The sequence below is a fragment of the Sinohyriopsis cumingii genome, chromosome 3, assembly GCF_028554795.1.
Source record: "Sinohyriopsis cumingii isolate HCF-2022 chromosome 3, ASM2855479v2, whole genome shotgun sequence".
NCBI classification, from domain to species: Eukaryota; Metazoa; Mollusca; class Bivalvia; order Unionida; family Unionidae; genus Sinohyriopsis; species Sinohyriopsis cumingii.
This window is the reverse complement of record NC_142963.1, coordinates 72,853,684-72,866,791: the sequence shown is the minus strand read 5'-3', so window position 1 is coordinate 72,866,791 and position 13,108 is coordinate 72,853,684. Positions and strand designations below refer to the sequence as shown.

Genomic DNA, 13,108 nt, shown 5'->3' with positions numbered 1-13,108 from the left:
TAAATACAATACTTTCCATGTCATAATTTCCTTTTTTGGACTAAGTACAATTGTAAATCTTTGATTCTGCTGATGCAATCATCTTCAAACTCCAAAAATAATACCCACACCAAACTAAATCTACTATGCATTAAGGAAAAGCATGCAATCTCAGCTCCTTATCCAGTGCAGAAGCTGCAAATAGAACCAGGTTAGTAGTGGTATTACTTACAATAACATTTTATGACAGCTGTAGGTTAGTAACGATAATAATTTGGTTTGCTGGGCTGTTCCCTGTAAGAATCAGAAGCTTGGTGCGAAGCACGTTCATGATAAACTACAGCATCATAGTCAGGCAGACTCTCCCGACTACCCCAGTGTTTACCATAGCCATAGCCGCCTTCATCCCGTCGTGATCTTCCAGCTGGCGAGGACTGCCAATCTGAGGAGCCCATGTGATGGTCGTAACCAGGATTATAATGCCCGTTGGAAGAAGAAACTCCTTGTGGAGAGCTGTAACCATTTTCATTTGGATGACTAGAGGAAACAGAACATAATTTTGGAAGCTTTTTTGCACCAGTAATGACATTAATTTAAAACTTAAAAAAAAGACATTTACCAGTAAGCTGCAGATTGTTTTATTTTTTATTCATCTAAACTCTATTCCAATGCATTCTTGTACTTTTGTGTGATAACTTTGTTGTTCATGTTGGTGATAAAATTTATCTTTTTTACATTCAGATAAAAAATTTCAGTGTGAAATTTTATTGTAATGGAAAAATATAGTTCATATTAATCTTTTCAACATGAAACAGTCAATGGGAATAGTCTACAGACTTAGTTTTTCTGGAAAATTGAACCAAATGATACAAGTGAGTAATCCATGCTGATAGCCCTTGTTGTAAGAAGCTGGCACAGTCACGATGAATAAACCATGTCGTCTTTATTTTATTTTTCGTCAGACTTTAAAAAAAAGATTATTGCCACAAGTGTGGAATAGTTCTGGATAAAATTTAACACTGTAGTTCGTGTATGATGCAGGTGTAGTCTATCAAACTTGTACCATTACTCTAGGCTTAAATTTTGCTTTTTGTATTCAAATTCATTACATTAGATCATAATGAAATTTATTTTATTACTTTGATTAATTACTACTACTAATGATTTGATAAATTCAATGTTTTATTTAATCAAAATTATTGTAGTTCTGGTTACAGATACAAAAGTGAATATCTGCCAGATTTGTGGCGATTTCTTTTAGGCAAACTGAAATTTAAGGTAGATCCAATCATTTGGAAAAATAATTCAACAAATAATCTTTCATATCAAAAGTTTTTAATATTTTTAAAACTCATTACAACTACACTTATTCTGTGTAGCTAATAGTTAAATAATACACAATAAATATGTTGAGATTTTTCATACAAATAAATTAACTTTCAGTAGCTTTAAAGATAATCGCCAATCCAAGAAGTTGTGATTTATCACAGATTGCTACCAACATTGTCAAATTATTATCATGATGATGATATTTTTATTATTATCATTATTATTGACATCATCATCATTATTATTATTATTATCATTATTATTAATAATTTTAAAGCTATGCCGATTGTGCACTTATCTTTAATTGAATATTTAGGAATTGGAGTGAATAGATATAATTATTTTTGCTTTAATACTTTCCACAAAGGATGAATCCTTTCTACCACTTTAAGTATTTACTGTAAATATCTGTGCAACTTAACAAAATGCAATTAATGTGTGGACAGACTGAAAGCCAAAAAGTATGCGTAACAGCCCACTGCAAAGTTTGCCAAGAAAATGTTGAAAGTAATGCTTCCAATAAGAATAAATGCAGAAATAAGAATAAAATAAATGGAACATCAAAGTAAAATAGTAATTAAATTCAATCAAACTTATAAAAACCTGGCATACAAGTGACCATACGTAAGTTTCTACCTCCAAAAATCCCAACTTCAATAATAATTTATAGTTCTATCCAAACATTTTAAGGCAAGATGGATATTATCATGCTCTCCATCATTCTAAGGCAGAGGGTGGTAATTCACAAACCAAACTTGGTATGTAGTCACCAAATCATGAGAACGAAGAGTACAAGTTTGGGGCCACCCCGTTTGGATTCACTGGGAGGGACCACATTTTAACCATTCAATGGCAACTGGAAAACACATGATATATATGAGATTTGTTTTGGTTATAACCCTTGGGTCATAATCTGTGCATGTGTGCGTATGTGTACAACATGTACAAGAAAAAGTGGTGATTTGCTATTGCAAATTTAAACAGTTACAAATTCTAATTTAAAAAGGCAGCAGAGGCTATGAATTTTGTTACATCTGAACCAACTGCACATTACCATGCAGTGATCATTTACTATAAAGTGAGCTTTGTTGCAAGTGGAATCACCATATAGAAGGGCACTCTGTACACATTACTGCTATTATATAATGTATTGGGATCCCTTATCACACTCAATCTAGGGGCCCTGAGTGGCCTCGTGTGTGGGTACACGAGAAAGCTTGCTGGTAGCTTTGCATGGGATGGTGGTTCTTTTTGGAGTTTTCCTGGGCTCTTCTTCCACCAGTCACACTGGCTGCCTTATATGGCCTGTCTTGTGCTAAAAAATGGTGTTAAACCCCATAACAACATTAACAACACTCACTTTATAAAATGGACCATGTTATACTGAGATACCTTAAAGAAAGGGACTAATCTACTTGGCATTTCCTACAGTCTATTATTGAGTAAGGTACTGATGAAAATATAAAAATGTATCTCTCACTGCATGTCTTTGACAATATGTGTTAATTTTCACATAAATTCTCCTAATGAAGGATTGTGGAAATTTTACATTTCAAAATGCAATGGTCAAATGTATTTAATGTCCCCAACAAATTTCTTGCTTAATATGAAAATAGTTTCAACTCCCTACAACAGAATACAAAACAACGATAAATACATCTCAACTTCACTTATACATGTCACATTACAATCATTTGAATCTTGTCATTTACTATTACAGAACTTAAGGCAGTGACATTCAGTCTTTTTGAGTATGAGGACAGCTTCTTAACTTCCAAGAAAATGTTGTGGTGACCCTCCCTCATGCTAATAGTTGTACTTTTAGGCTCCCTTGTTATAACCCCAAAGCCTGCTGGGGATTCAGGCCCTACAGGTTGGGAGCTACTGCTCTAAGGGATTTTCAAAAGTGGAACATATGTATTGTCACTTGCTGTATGCACAAATCAGACTTTGACAGACAATGAATTTTGTAACTTGCTCCTTACTCTTCGTTTTTGATCCTGTGGAATTTTAAAAAATCTATTTGAATGGAGGATTAAAACATGATTGTATCCAAAAGAAGAAATCTGCCTATTTGAATGGAGGATAAAAACACGATTGTATCCAATAAAGGAAATCTATTTGAATACATGATAAAAACATGATTGTATCCAATAGGTGAAATCTGTCAATTTCAATGGAGGATAAAAAGATGATTGTATCCAGCAGAGGAAATCTATTTCAAAGAAGGATTAAAACATGACAACATCCAACATAGAAAAACTGTCTATTTGAATGGAGGATAAAAACATGATTGTATCCTATAAAGAAAATCTGTCAATTTCAATGGAGGATAAAAACATGATTGTATCCTATAGAGAAAATCTGTCAATTTCAATGGAGGATAAAAACATGATTGTATCCAATAAGTGAAATCTGTCAATTTCAATGGAGGATAAAAAGATGATTTTAACATATTTGGATATGAATGATAAAATAAGCATAGTCAGCTCCAACTACCTGCAGACCTACATGCAAATTAAACCAAAACCACAGAAATGTGGAAGGAAAGGTATTGTACCAACCCAGACACATCCACAAGCTAACCATGCCTCATGTACTAACCTAAATGCAAAACTCAAAATGAAGTCATGAAATGTGAAATTTACCATATTTACCATATATACTGGAACATAATAAAATAATTTTTTTGCTATCATAGAACTTATGGTCAAAGTTTTTTCACCTCGGTCATGTATCAAGACTTAAGAAATGAAACAATTTGTGCACCGAAATCCCCTGCACGTTGCAATTAAATAGATAAAGAAAATGCTTATTTGATAATAAAATGAAACAATCTAACCATGTACATTAGAATTTTATTATTTATTCCTTTTATTTTCCTCATGAGCATTAAAGAATAAAATATATCCATGAACTCTGTATATGTAGCATGTATTGCCTATGTCTGATAACACAAGGTACATTGTTTATTGATGTGAACATTGAGAAACAAATTGTGTTTGGTTGTACTCAAAGGTTTGAATATGTTGTCCTACTGAAAACTGTATCCAACAAAATCGCAAAGGAGAGGGAAACAATCAACCGACTGCTTGAAGACAACTTCCATTCATGCATGACATGGTGTTAGGTGCAAAATAAGTAAGATTGAATTATATCCAGGTCAACTATATGAGAGTATCTCGCAAATCAAAATCATTATTTGGAAATAAATTCGTATCAGTGCAAGTGACAATGTTTTCGCTAGCATGGGTTACAAAAAGTATTAATATAGTAAGTTATTGCTGTGCATTCTATTTACCTGTAGACATCAGTGCCTGTTTGTATTAATTTTAGCTACAGCTGCCAAGAAAATTGAAGGCCAGGTGGTGATTAAACACAACTGGCAGTGAGCAGTAAACTCATTCTTTGAACTTACCAAAAGGACATCAAAGACGAAGGTTATTTTTATTACAAAGCAAGCCGACCTTGGACGCTGACCTTAAATACTTTTAAGCCAATTTTAAAAAAAAGATATCAACATAAAGCTTCAAGGCAAGCAGATCTTGGATGCCGACTAAGAATTCTTTAAAGTGTGCAGACTTTGTTTTAAAATACAAAATCGGCAGAGATAGAGAAGTTAACTTTGGTTCCTTTTCATCAGCATACATTGGAATTTTGAAAATAAATTGAACAATTTTTAAAGTGACACAATATAGTGCTTCGTACACAGACATTGACAACCCAGCATAAACCAGAAGATTTTGAGAAAATAAAATCATTTGGTGATATTGTGAAGGCCAGAAGAGAAAATGATTTCGTTGACAATATGATATTAACATGGATGAAATTCTAGTGTACTTTGATCTCATTCCTGGACAGACTCACGATAAGATAGGGCTTAAAAGTGTTAAAATTTGCACAACTGTTGCAGATATTTTTTAATCTGACTTTAGTCCTTGCAGTTTCCATTTCAGGAGATATGTTGCCTCTAACAATAATTTTTCACGGCATGAGAAAGCTATAAAAAAAGTGCTCATATACTGAAAGAATGAAGGATTAAAGAGTTTTATCTAAAGTACACAATTTTATATTTTTTAAAATAAAATTTCAGCTGGAGTGCATTTCCGACATGTAATTTTCTAATAATCTAAAAGGTGTTTCACAATTTATGACTCGAAGAAATGATGTGTCCCAGAACATACAGTGCACAAAAAAATTACTTTAAAAATTAATTTGTGGTGTCCCAACAAATACGGTGTCCCAACATAAATAGTAAATACAGTATGTCAAAATGACCAGCTTTTGGTGGAATGATTGTTTACTCACCAAGATGCATCTAAATTCAGAGTTTTATGAGCCTGGATCTTACAGTGTTTGCAAAACTGACCAAGAAACTGAACTTAACTAAGGTCACAAAAGCATGAAATTTAGGTCATGGTGACCCTACTTTCAAAAAGACCAACCCATAAGTATCCTTATCAGGAATCTTAGCATTAATGTTTCTGAATGTATGCAACCCAACAGGAAAGGATACTACATTTGTCAAAAGTAACAAATTTCTACAATTATATTGCATCTTCCTATGACCCTGTACATATTTATCCATTGTATACATTTTTTTTAAAGGTCCAGTAAGAACAAAATGGTGTGATCCATTCCATAAATTTCTGAACCTTTAATTGCTTCAACTTTCTGTGCCAGAATTATAGCCATAAAAATAGTTTCCCTCATGAAGTATCTACATCTTTCTTTCCTCTTGTGCTATGCAACCATTTCTCACCTATCTGTCATATATTTGTCCATCAAGGTCAAAGATGACCATGACATAACTAACTTGTGTGCTTTCTGTGAGTATGTGAATAGCTGATAAAGCCAATTTGTGCTTTGAACTATCTGTAACACACTGGATGGAATATGCCATTTTGGCATGATTGAACAATAGAGGACATAACCACAGTTCTGAGATTTCTGCTGCTTGTGATTATGCACTGCCTCTGCAATTCTTTTCCATTCAAAGTCTGTAGCTCAGGAATGGATGAGACTCTACCAGGTGGAAAGATCCTGTGTGTGATCTTCCCAAAGTGTTTCAGGGATATTTTGTGGGAATGGTTGAAGCATTTCATGAGACAGCAACATTGAAACAATCACACTGATAACCTATGACAAAGTTTTCTGGCTCATCTTTTCATTGCAGTATCTTCAATTTTCAATGATGTGTTACATTATTTTCTCCTAATATCAATATTTTGTTATGCTGTGTTTCTTTGGCTGCATGACAGTCCATCTCCTTTTACAAACTTAGTTTTGTTCACTCCTGAATCAGAATTACCCCTTGTACGTCCATGTTTCTACACCACTGAAGTAGTATGTAATACTGTGGAGTATTCACGTTTCATTCATAAAAGAAATAACATGTAAACTGAGCAATAAAATATCGAAATAATTTTTTTGTTTCAACTGTGCAATCTCTATAACATAACATAATTATTAATATGCTTGTTTTTAAGTATATAATAATATATAATATCCAAAAGTGACTACCTTGTTAAAGTTAGTTCCTAAGCATGCTTTAAACACATTTGGATGCACTGCACTAAAAACTTAATGTTATTATTGTATATTTTTTTCCCAAACACTTCATAAAATTACTTGAACAATAGTCAATTTTATACTTACTGTGTTAGTGGAATGTTGTCGTCCATATTTCCCGAGTAGGCAAGTGGATCACTGGAAAAGGATAATGGTGGATGTGAGGAATGGAACAGACAACTGTGACAGTGTAAGAGCATATAAATATTGTTTCTTTTAAGAAGAATGGGCAGTGCTATTATGATTTGTTATGTATATTTAATTTGTATTATGTGATTGACCCTCGCCCATAGTTGAGGGTATGAGTTTTGACCTATGTGACTAATGACGTTTTGTGCAAACATGTTAAATCAATGGTAATTTTTAGTAAATAACTTCAACTGTCTAAAAGACAACAAGTCATTGCAGTGATACTTTCCAAACAGGCAGACCAATATCCAGCAAGATTAGATATGAAAAGATGAGATCCTCAAAACTGAATGATGAGCTTTGAAAATTTCAAACATCACTCCAAGAATCAATCAAATTTATGCCCTTTTAATTTTAATGCTACAGTGGGACCCCGCTATAACGTGCTCCGTTATAACGCGAATTCGCATATAACGTGGTCGTGGCATGGCTCCCGAAATTTCAGGTACTTTATTACAGGTATTTTTCTCAAAAACCAAAAAATTCTTTTAAGTATGAAAAATAAAATATGTAAAGAATTTTATTATCATTTTTGAGAAGAGATTGCATATAAATTCGAATATAAGACTGGGCTGAAATATCATACATGTATTATTCTCATACTCTTCTTAAAAGTGCCAAAAAGAACGTGTAGAAAATTTATTATCAAATTCGAACATAAAATAATTGTTGTGTGGCTCCTAAAATTAAAAAATTTAACCAATTTCTTATAGTTTTGTGCCAAAATAAACATCGGAAATACGAGTATCCGAACCAGTGGCTGGGCCTTTTGAGAACTTTGATATTTGTTTATTGTTGAAAAATGAGCGTTAATATTATTATTACTGATCATTGAGCAATGAAACCATCATGTCTACTTTGTGTTTGTCTTGAATGCATTCCGTATACAATTGTTGCTCTAATAATATCCAACATATGTTCTCTAAACTGCACACACAACTAAGCAACAACCAATGCAGCAGTTGATAAAAGATTCTTGCCAGAATTTATTAATCAATTAATTTAAGTACATTGCTCATCATCAAGGTCAACTGCCGAGCTAAACTTGTTCAAATTAGGGGGCAACGATTTATGAAACATCAAAGAAACAAAAGCCGCTTGGCAGTGTTGTTTTATGCAATCTGTTGACTAGTAAATAATGTCGTCCATTTCCTACAAATATACCCCCATTGTTTAATGACAATTATTCTTGCTGTAGTCCTTCAAACCAATAGGAGTAAAAGTGTTAATTAGTGGACATTTAAATGGAAAATGGGAAACGGAAATGTAAAGCTTTTCCTGGTAAAGAAAAGATTGAAGCATTGGACAGGATTAAGTCTGGTGTTAAACAATCACAGGTAGCTAAAGATTTAGGTGTGAATGAATCAACAGTTCAAAGATGGAAGAAGGAAGAAGCAAAATTAAGAGAGATGGTTGTGGATATGCATGAAAGTGAGGGAATGATGAGGAAAAAAGCAAGACTAGCAGGAGACACCTCGGCGGCAAATCTTGGGATGCCATTACGCCACGCTGCATTGAGAACTGCTGGGAGAAAGGACTTGGGGCAGCATTTACTATTACACAGGAAAACAGAGGCAACATCATAGATGATGACAATAGTTTATTTGATGGATTTTCTGAGAATGATGTATTCCAGGCTGAGAGGGCATTTGGGGAGCTGATGCAGTCACGTGAAAGTGTTGATGAATGGCTCAATTTGATAATGACTGCCCAGTTGCAGACCACGTTTCGGATGCGGAAATTATTAAAAATATTAAGTTCAATAACACCAATTGTAATGCTGATGGTGGTGATGCTTCTGATGATGACAGCGAGGACACCACACCTGAGGATAGTCCACCATTAGCAACAGAAGCAGTCAAAGGTTTAGAGTGTGCTTTGAGATGGATGGAGACGCAAGATATCGACTATGTTCAAATTCTTCAGCTGAGAACTATAACTGACTTTGCCAAGAGCAAATGTGACAGTAGCAGAAAGCAGCTGAAAATCACAGTTTTTCAAACAATAATATTGTATTACAACTGATGGATGAGAAATGTAGTGGTATGAAATTTATACAGACACCGTTAATTAACCTTCGGACGTACTGTTTCATCATTCGCTACATACACCCATTACATAATTTTTTTTATTTTTTTCCACTGAATTCAGTCACATAATGATCTGTGACAAAATTATTGAATATTTTACATCTGTGTGTATATATTTTCGATGGAAATACTTGTATTGTGGATTCAATGTATGTTATGAGATTCGCTGGTGAGTACACGGTGTTGATATTCATGCTATAGATTAGACATGTACATATAAACTATACATGTGTATGTACCAATGCATGGTTCTCTCAATAAAGTAATATATTATATATGCAATTTCTGTTATTACAGCAAATGTTTTTCTCATTTAATATACATTGATCTAAAATAGTAATTGTGCCAATGAAGCATGCGTTTTCGCACCTGCTTTTATTACACCCCCCGTTAAATCCACAAATGTGTTGGCACTGTACATGGTTGCTTATAACACGGTTTGTTTCATAACATGGTCAGATTCTATGGCTCCCAACTACACTGCTCCCTCGATAACTCGCGCCCGGATAACTCGCGATCCCACTTATAACGCGGTGTCCGTCTTGGCTCCCGATTTTTTAAAAGAGAAAATGTATTTAAAATACCTTTAAAATATGTTGAACATGAAAAAATTACGATAAGAACTGATAAATTAAACCTTGATACATTGCTCGTTTTATCATCGAAAATGGTGATTAATGCCTGTAAAAATATAATCCATATTTTGAAATTTGAAAGTTCTAAATAAGAATTAATTTCTGAGATCTCGAAAACGCTTAATTACGCGTATTTGGACGCCAATTTTTGATCTGGGACGCAGAAAATCACTGAGGCGGGAATCGTCTGTATGCATGTAATAGATGCACGGGAAAATTCAATGATTTGCCGGTCCTGTTTCAGCCACCTGCTTTGTGGGAAAATGTGTTGATCATTTAACTGTGCTGATATTTACAATGACAGAATTCAGTGACTGAAAGACTCTTTGATGTACATACATGTTGCCATTTGATAAGAGTACATAAAAAAGAACATGATGCAATAGCTAGGCGGCTAGTTTAACGGCTTTGATTGGCGGCCGGGTGAGAAAATGTACTGATATTTAGTGATTGAATTCAGAGGCAGAAAGACCCAGTTTTAAAATCCTAGCGAGACCTCTGTTTAAAGATGTCATATATTATGTGAGTTTTTATGATAAATAGTTGTCAGTATACTGTAAATAAACAGTCTGGTGAAATAGTGATCAATGAAAACTTCTGGTAAATGCTAACAGGTGGCAACAGAAAATGAAAAAAACACCAATTAAACGTCATCCTGTGTGAAAGTCACATTCTAATCCTTTAATTCCGTTTTAGTGTAAACATTATAATCACAACATATTCTGTTCATTGAAAACATGAAAAGAGTCAATCAACCGTCACATCGAAACCCATGAGTACTTTTGTGAGAACCTAATTACATACTGGCTTTGTTTTGATCAACAACTTGGGGAAGTGTTTGTTGCATTAAAAAATCGATCACAAGAGATCTGGGGTGCTGGATTAAGGGTCTTGGAGCTGCCTTTGACGTAAAGCAAAACAGTAACAGAGACAGTGATGATGATAGTGACTTTGAAGGTTTCAGTGAAATGGATGACATTAATGATGAGGCTGTTTGGGAGAAATTCGTACAGACTCATGGTCCTGAGATGGGCGTTTCTCTTGATGATATGGAGGAGTGGATTTGTGCTGACAATGATTGCCCCACAGCTCAATACATGTCAGATGAAACAACAATTAATTCTATAACGAACAAATCTGCAGCAGAAGACGATTCTAACTGGAGTACCACAAGTGTTGAAAGTGATGCAGACGCAGATGTTGCACCACCTCCCCCCTCTGCACAGGAAGCAATCAAATATTTTGATATTGCCATAAGGTGGCTGGAGACCCAAAATGTTGACTACATAAAGCTCATGCAGTTGAGAAATCTGAGGGATTTTGCTCAGCGGCAGAGAAACCAAGGAGTAACACACACACAAAAAAAATTAACTGATTTTTTCAAAAAGTGAATTGATATTTGTCAAGCGTGGCACAAACGGCAAGTATTAACTTGTTCTAATTTACGTTGTTTTAAATTTGTAGACCAATTAAATATGTTAGTACTGATTAACCCTTGTTTTTTTTTGTTTTCCATTTTAATTCTATCGCATTCAAATCTATCTATCGTTCGATCGACAGTTTCTCAAAAGAGTTGATCTTTTGTATATAAAAAAAGGTCTAATTTGGATCAAACAATAAAACTAGAATGTATCCAATTCAACATAAAAATTAGTGACGTAGTACACAATGTGTGAAGTGGTACACATGTTAAGCGAATGGAAACCACGTGGAATAATATTTTCAATGATCGCCTCAATATACTGTAATTTATCCTGAAATTAATGTTGCCCTATGAGGAAATAATAAATAAAGTACACCGTTATGAAGAGATATTTATTCACAGTTAATCTCAGCACGATTATAAAGTGAGTATTCAACACTATAATCTGCCTACCCCCCCCCTTATTTTTCCTTTATGTTGTCGATCACTTTATTGGTTTTGGGCTTATTTTATAGGTCCCTCGATAACTTGTGCCTCACTTATAGTGCGGTCAATGTTTCTGGACCCCGATGTGCGCGAGTTATCGAGGGAGTGGTGTACTGTGTTATAGCGGGGTCCCACTGTATTTCTATATCTTTACTAAAAATGATACCAAGAACTGAAGAAATCATGTAGTTTTATAATCTCATCCTTCCAACTGCACTATTACTAAGGATGACAAATCAATGATTCACTCTAATGTCCATAAGGTTATAACAACAACTGGCTACAGTTTCCATCCAAGTTCTATTTTTAGAATTCAATGGAAAAAGCTGAGGCTGTACCAATTATAGCAACATTGTTATTTACTATTCTACAACATTTTATAATAATATGCATACTGTATTTTCATATATATAACATTCATATGACTGTGCACAACAGAGAATCATATCTGCCATTGCACAATGTTTTCCTCATATCATCGTTAGAACGGTGTAAATCTTGATCTGTCTATATGTTACAGAACAGCAGATGGAGTGACTCTATACTGTCTTCAGTTCAGTGCACATTACACAAAAGAGCAAAAACAATAAATTGTCAACTTACGGAGAATCAAAGTTTTCCTTTCTTTTCTGATATGGCTTTTCCTTGTGGAGAAGCCATTTTAATAGTGCAGCAAATATAAAAGAAGGAATGAAGAAAAATAGGGTCCAGCCTAATCCAAACCAGAATCCATTCTGGAAAAAGAGAGAATGTACTGAAACTACAAGAATGTATTAAAATATCAGCCTTTCTTATATATGGTCATTGGCATAATGTTTAATAAATAAATATAACATATTTTTTTATATTTCATGTCATATAATGTTACAAAAGAAATATGCTTAATATCAGAGTGGCACTTTTGTGTCATACATATATTCCACATGATATGTTATGTGATGTCACTAAAAAATAATTGAGTTTTGTGTCACACATATATTCCACATGATACATCATAGACATTACACATGAAATAAGCTTAACGCTATAGTGGCACTGCAATGTGGGTGACTTTTGTGTCATAGATATATTCCACATGGTATGTCATATGATGTAACACTACGATGTAATTGAGTTTGGTGCCATACATACAGCCTGCAAAACCTTAAAGTACTGAACTTTTTCAACACATTCTGGTGTTATATAGCAGCCTTGCAATACAAAGAAATTTACAGGCTGCTGTGCTTATTACTACAACATGCTTTGGAAAATATACGTTAAGATATGAATATAATAGACAGGAAAGAATAAGAATACTCTGGTGGTAATTGTTCTTTGAAAATAAGTTTCATACAAAGAATTTAGAAATCTATTACATTTTTGCTATTTGAAATTCAAAAAATCTCACTGTATTCATCAGGAAAATT

At 34.0% G+C, this 13,108-nt stretch overlaps 1 protein-coding gene across 2 annotated transcripts in view; it reads right to left on the bottom strand.

Moving 5' to 3' along the window:
- Positions 1–13,108, bottom strand: part of LOC149803089 (prominin-1-A-like) — a 215,064-nt gene that overhangs the window by 44,267 nt on the left and 157,689 nt on the right. The window contains exons 23-25 of one of the 2 annotated variants that reach the window (XM_089952675.1): positions 12,306–12,436; positions 6,967–7,017; positions 212–516 (exon numbers count right to left, since the gene is read on the bottom strand). In XM_089952675.1, the coding sequence (XP_089808801.1) occupies positions 237–516; positions 6,967–7,017; positions 12,306–12,436 (462 nt within the window). In that variant the 3' untranslated portion in view covers positions 212–236. The remainder of the gene's footprint in view (positions 1–211; positions 517–6,966; positions 7,018–12,305; positions 12,437–13,108) is intronic. The other variant, XM_089952676.1, reaches the window with a different exon arrangement.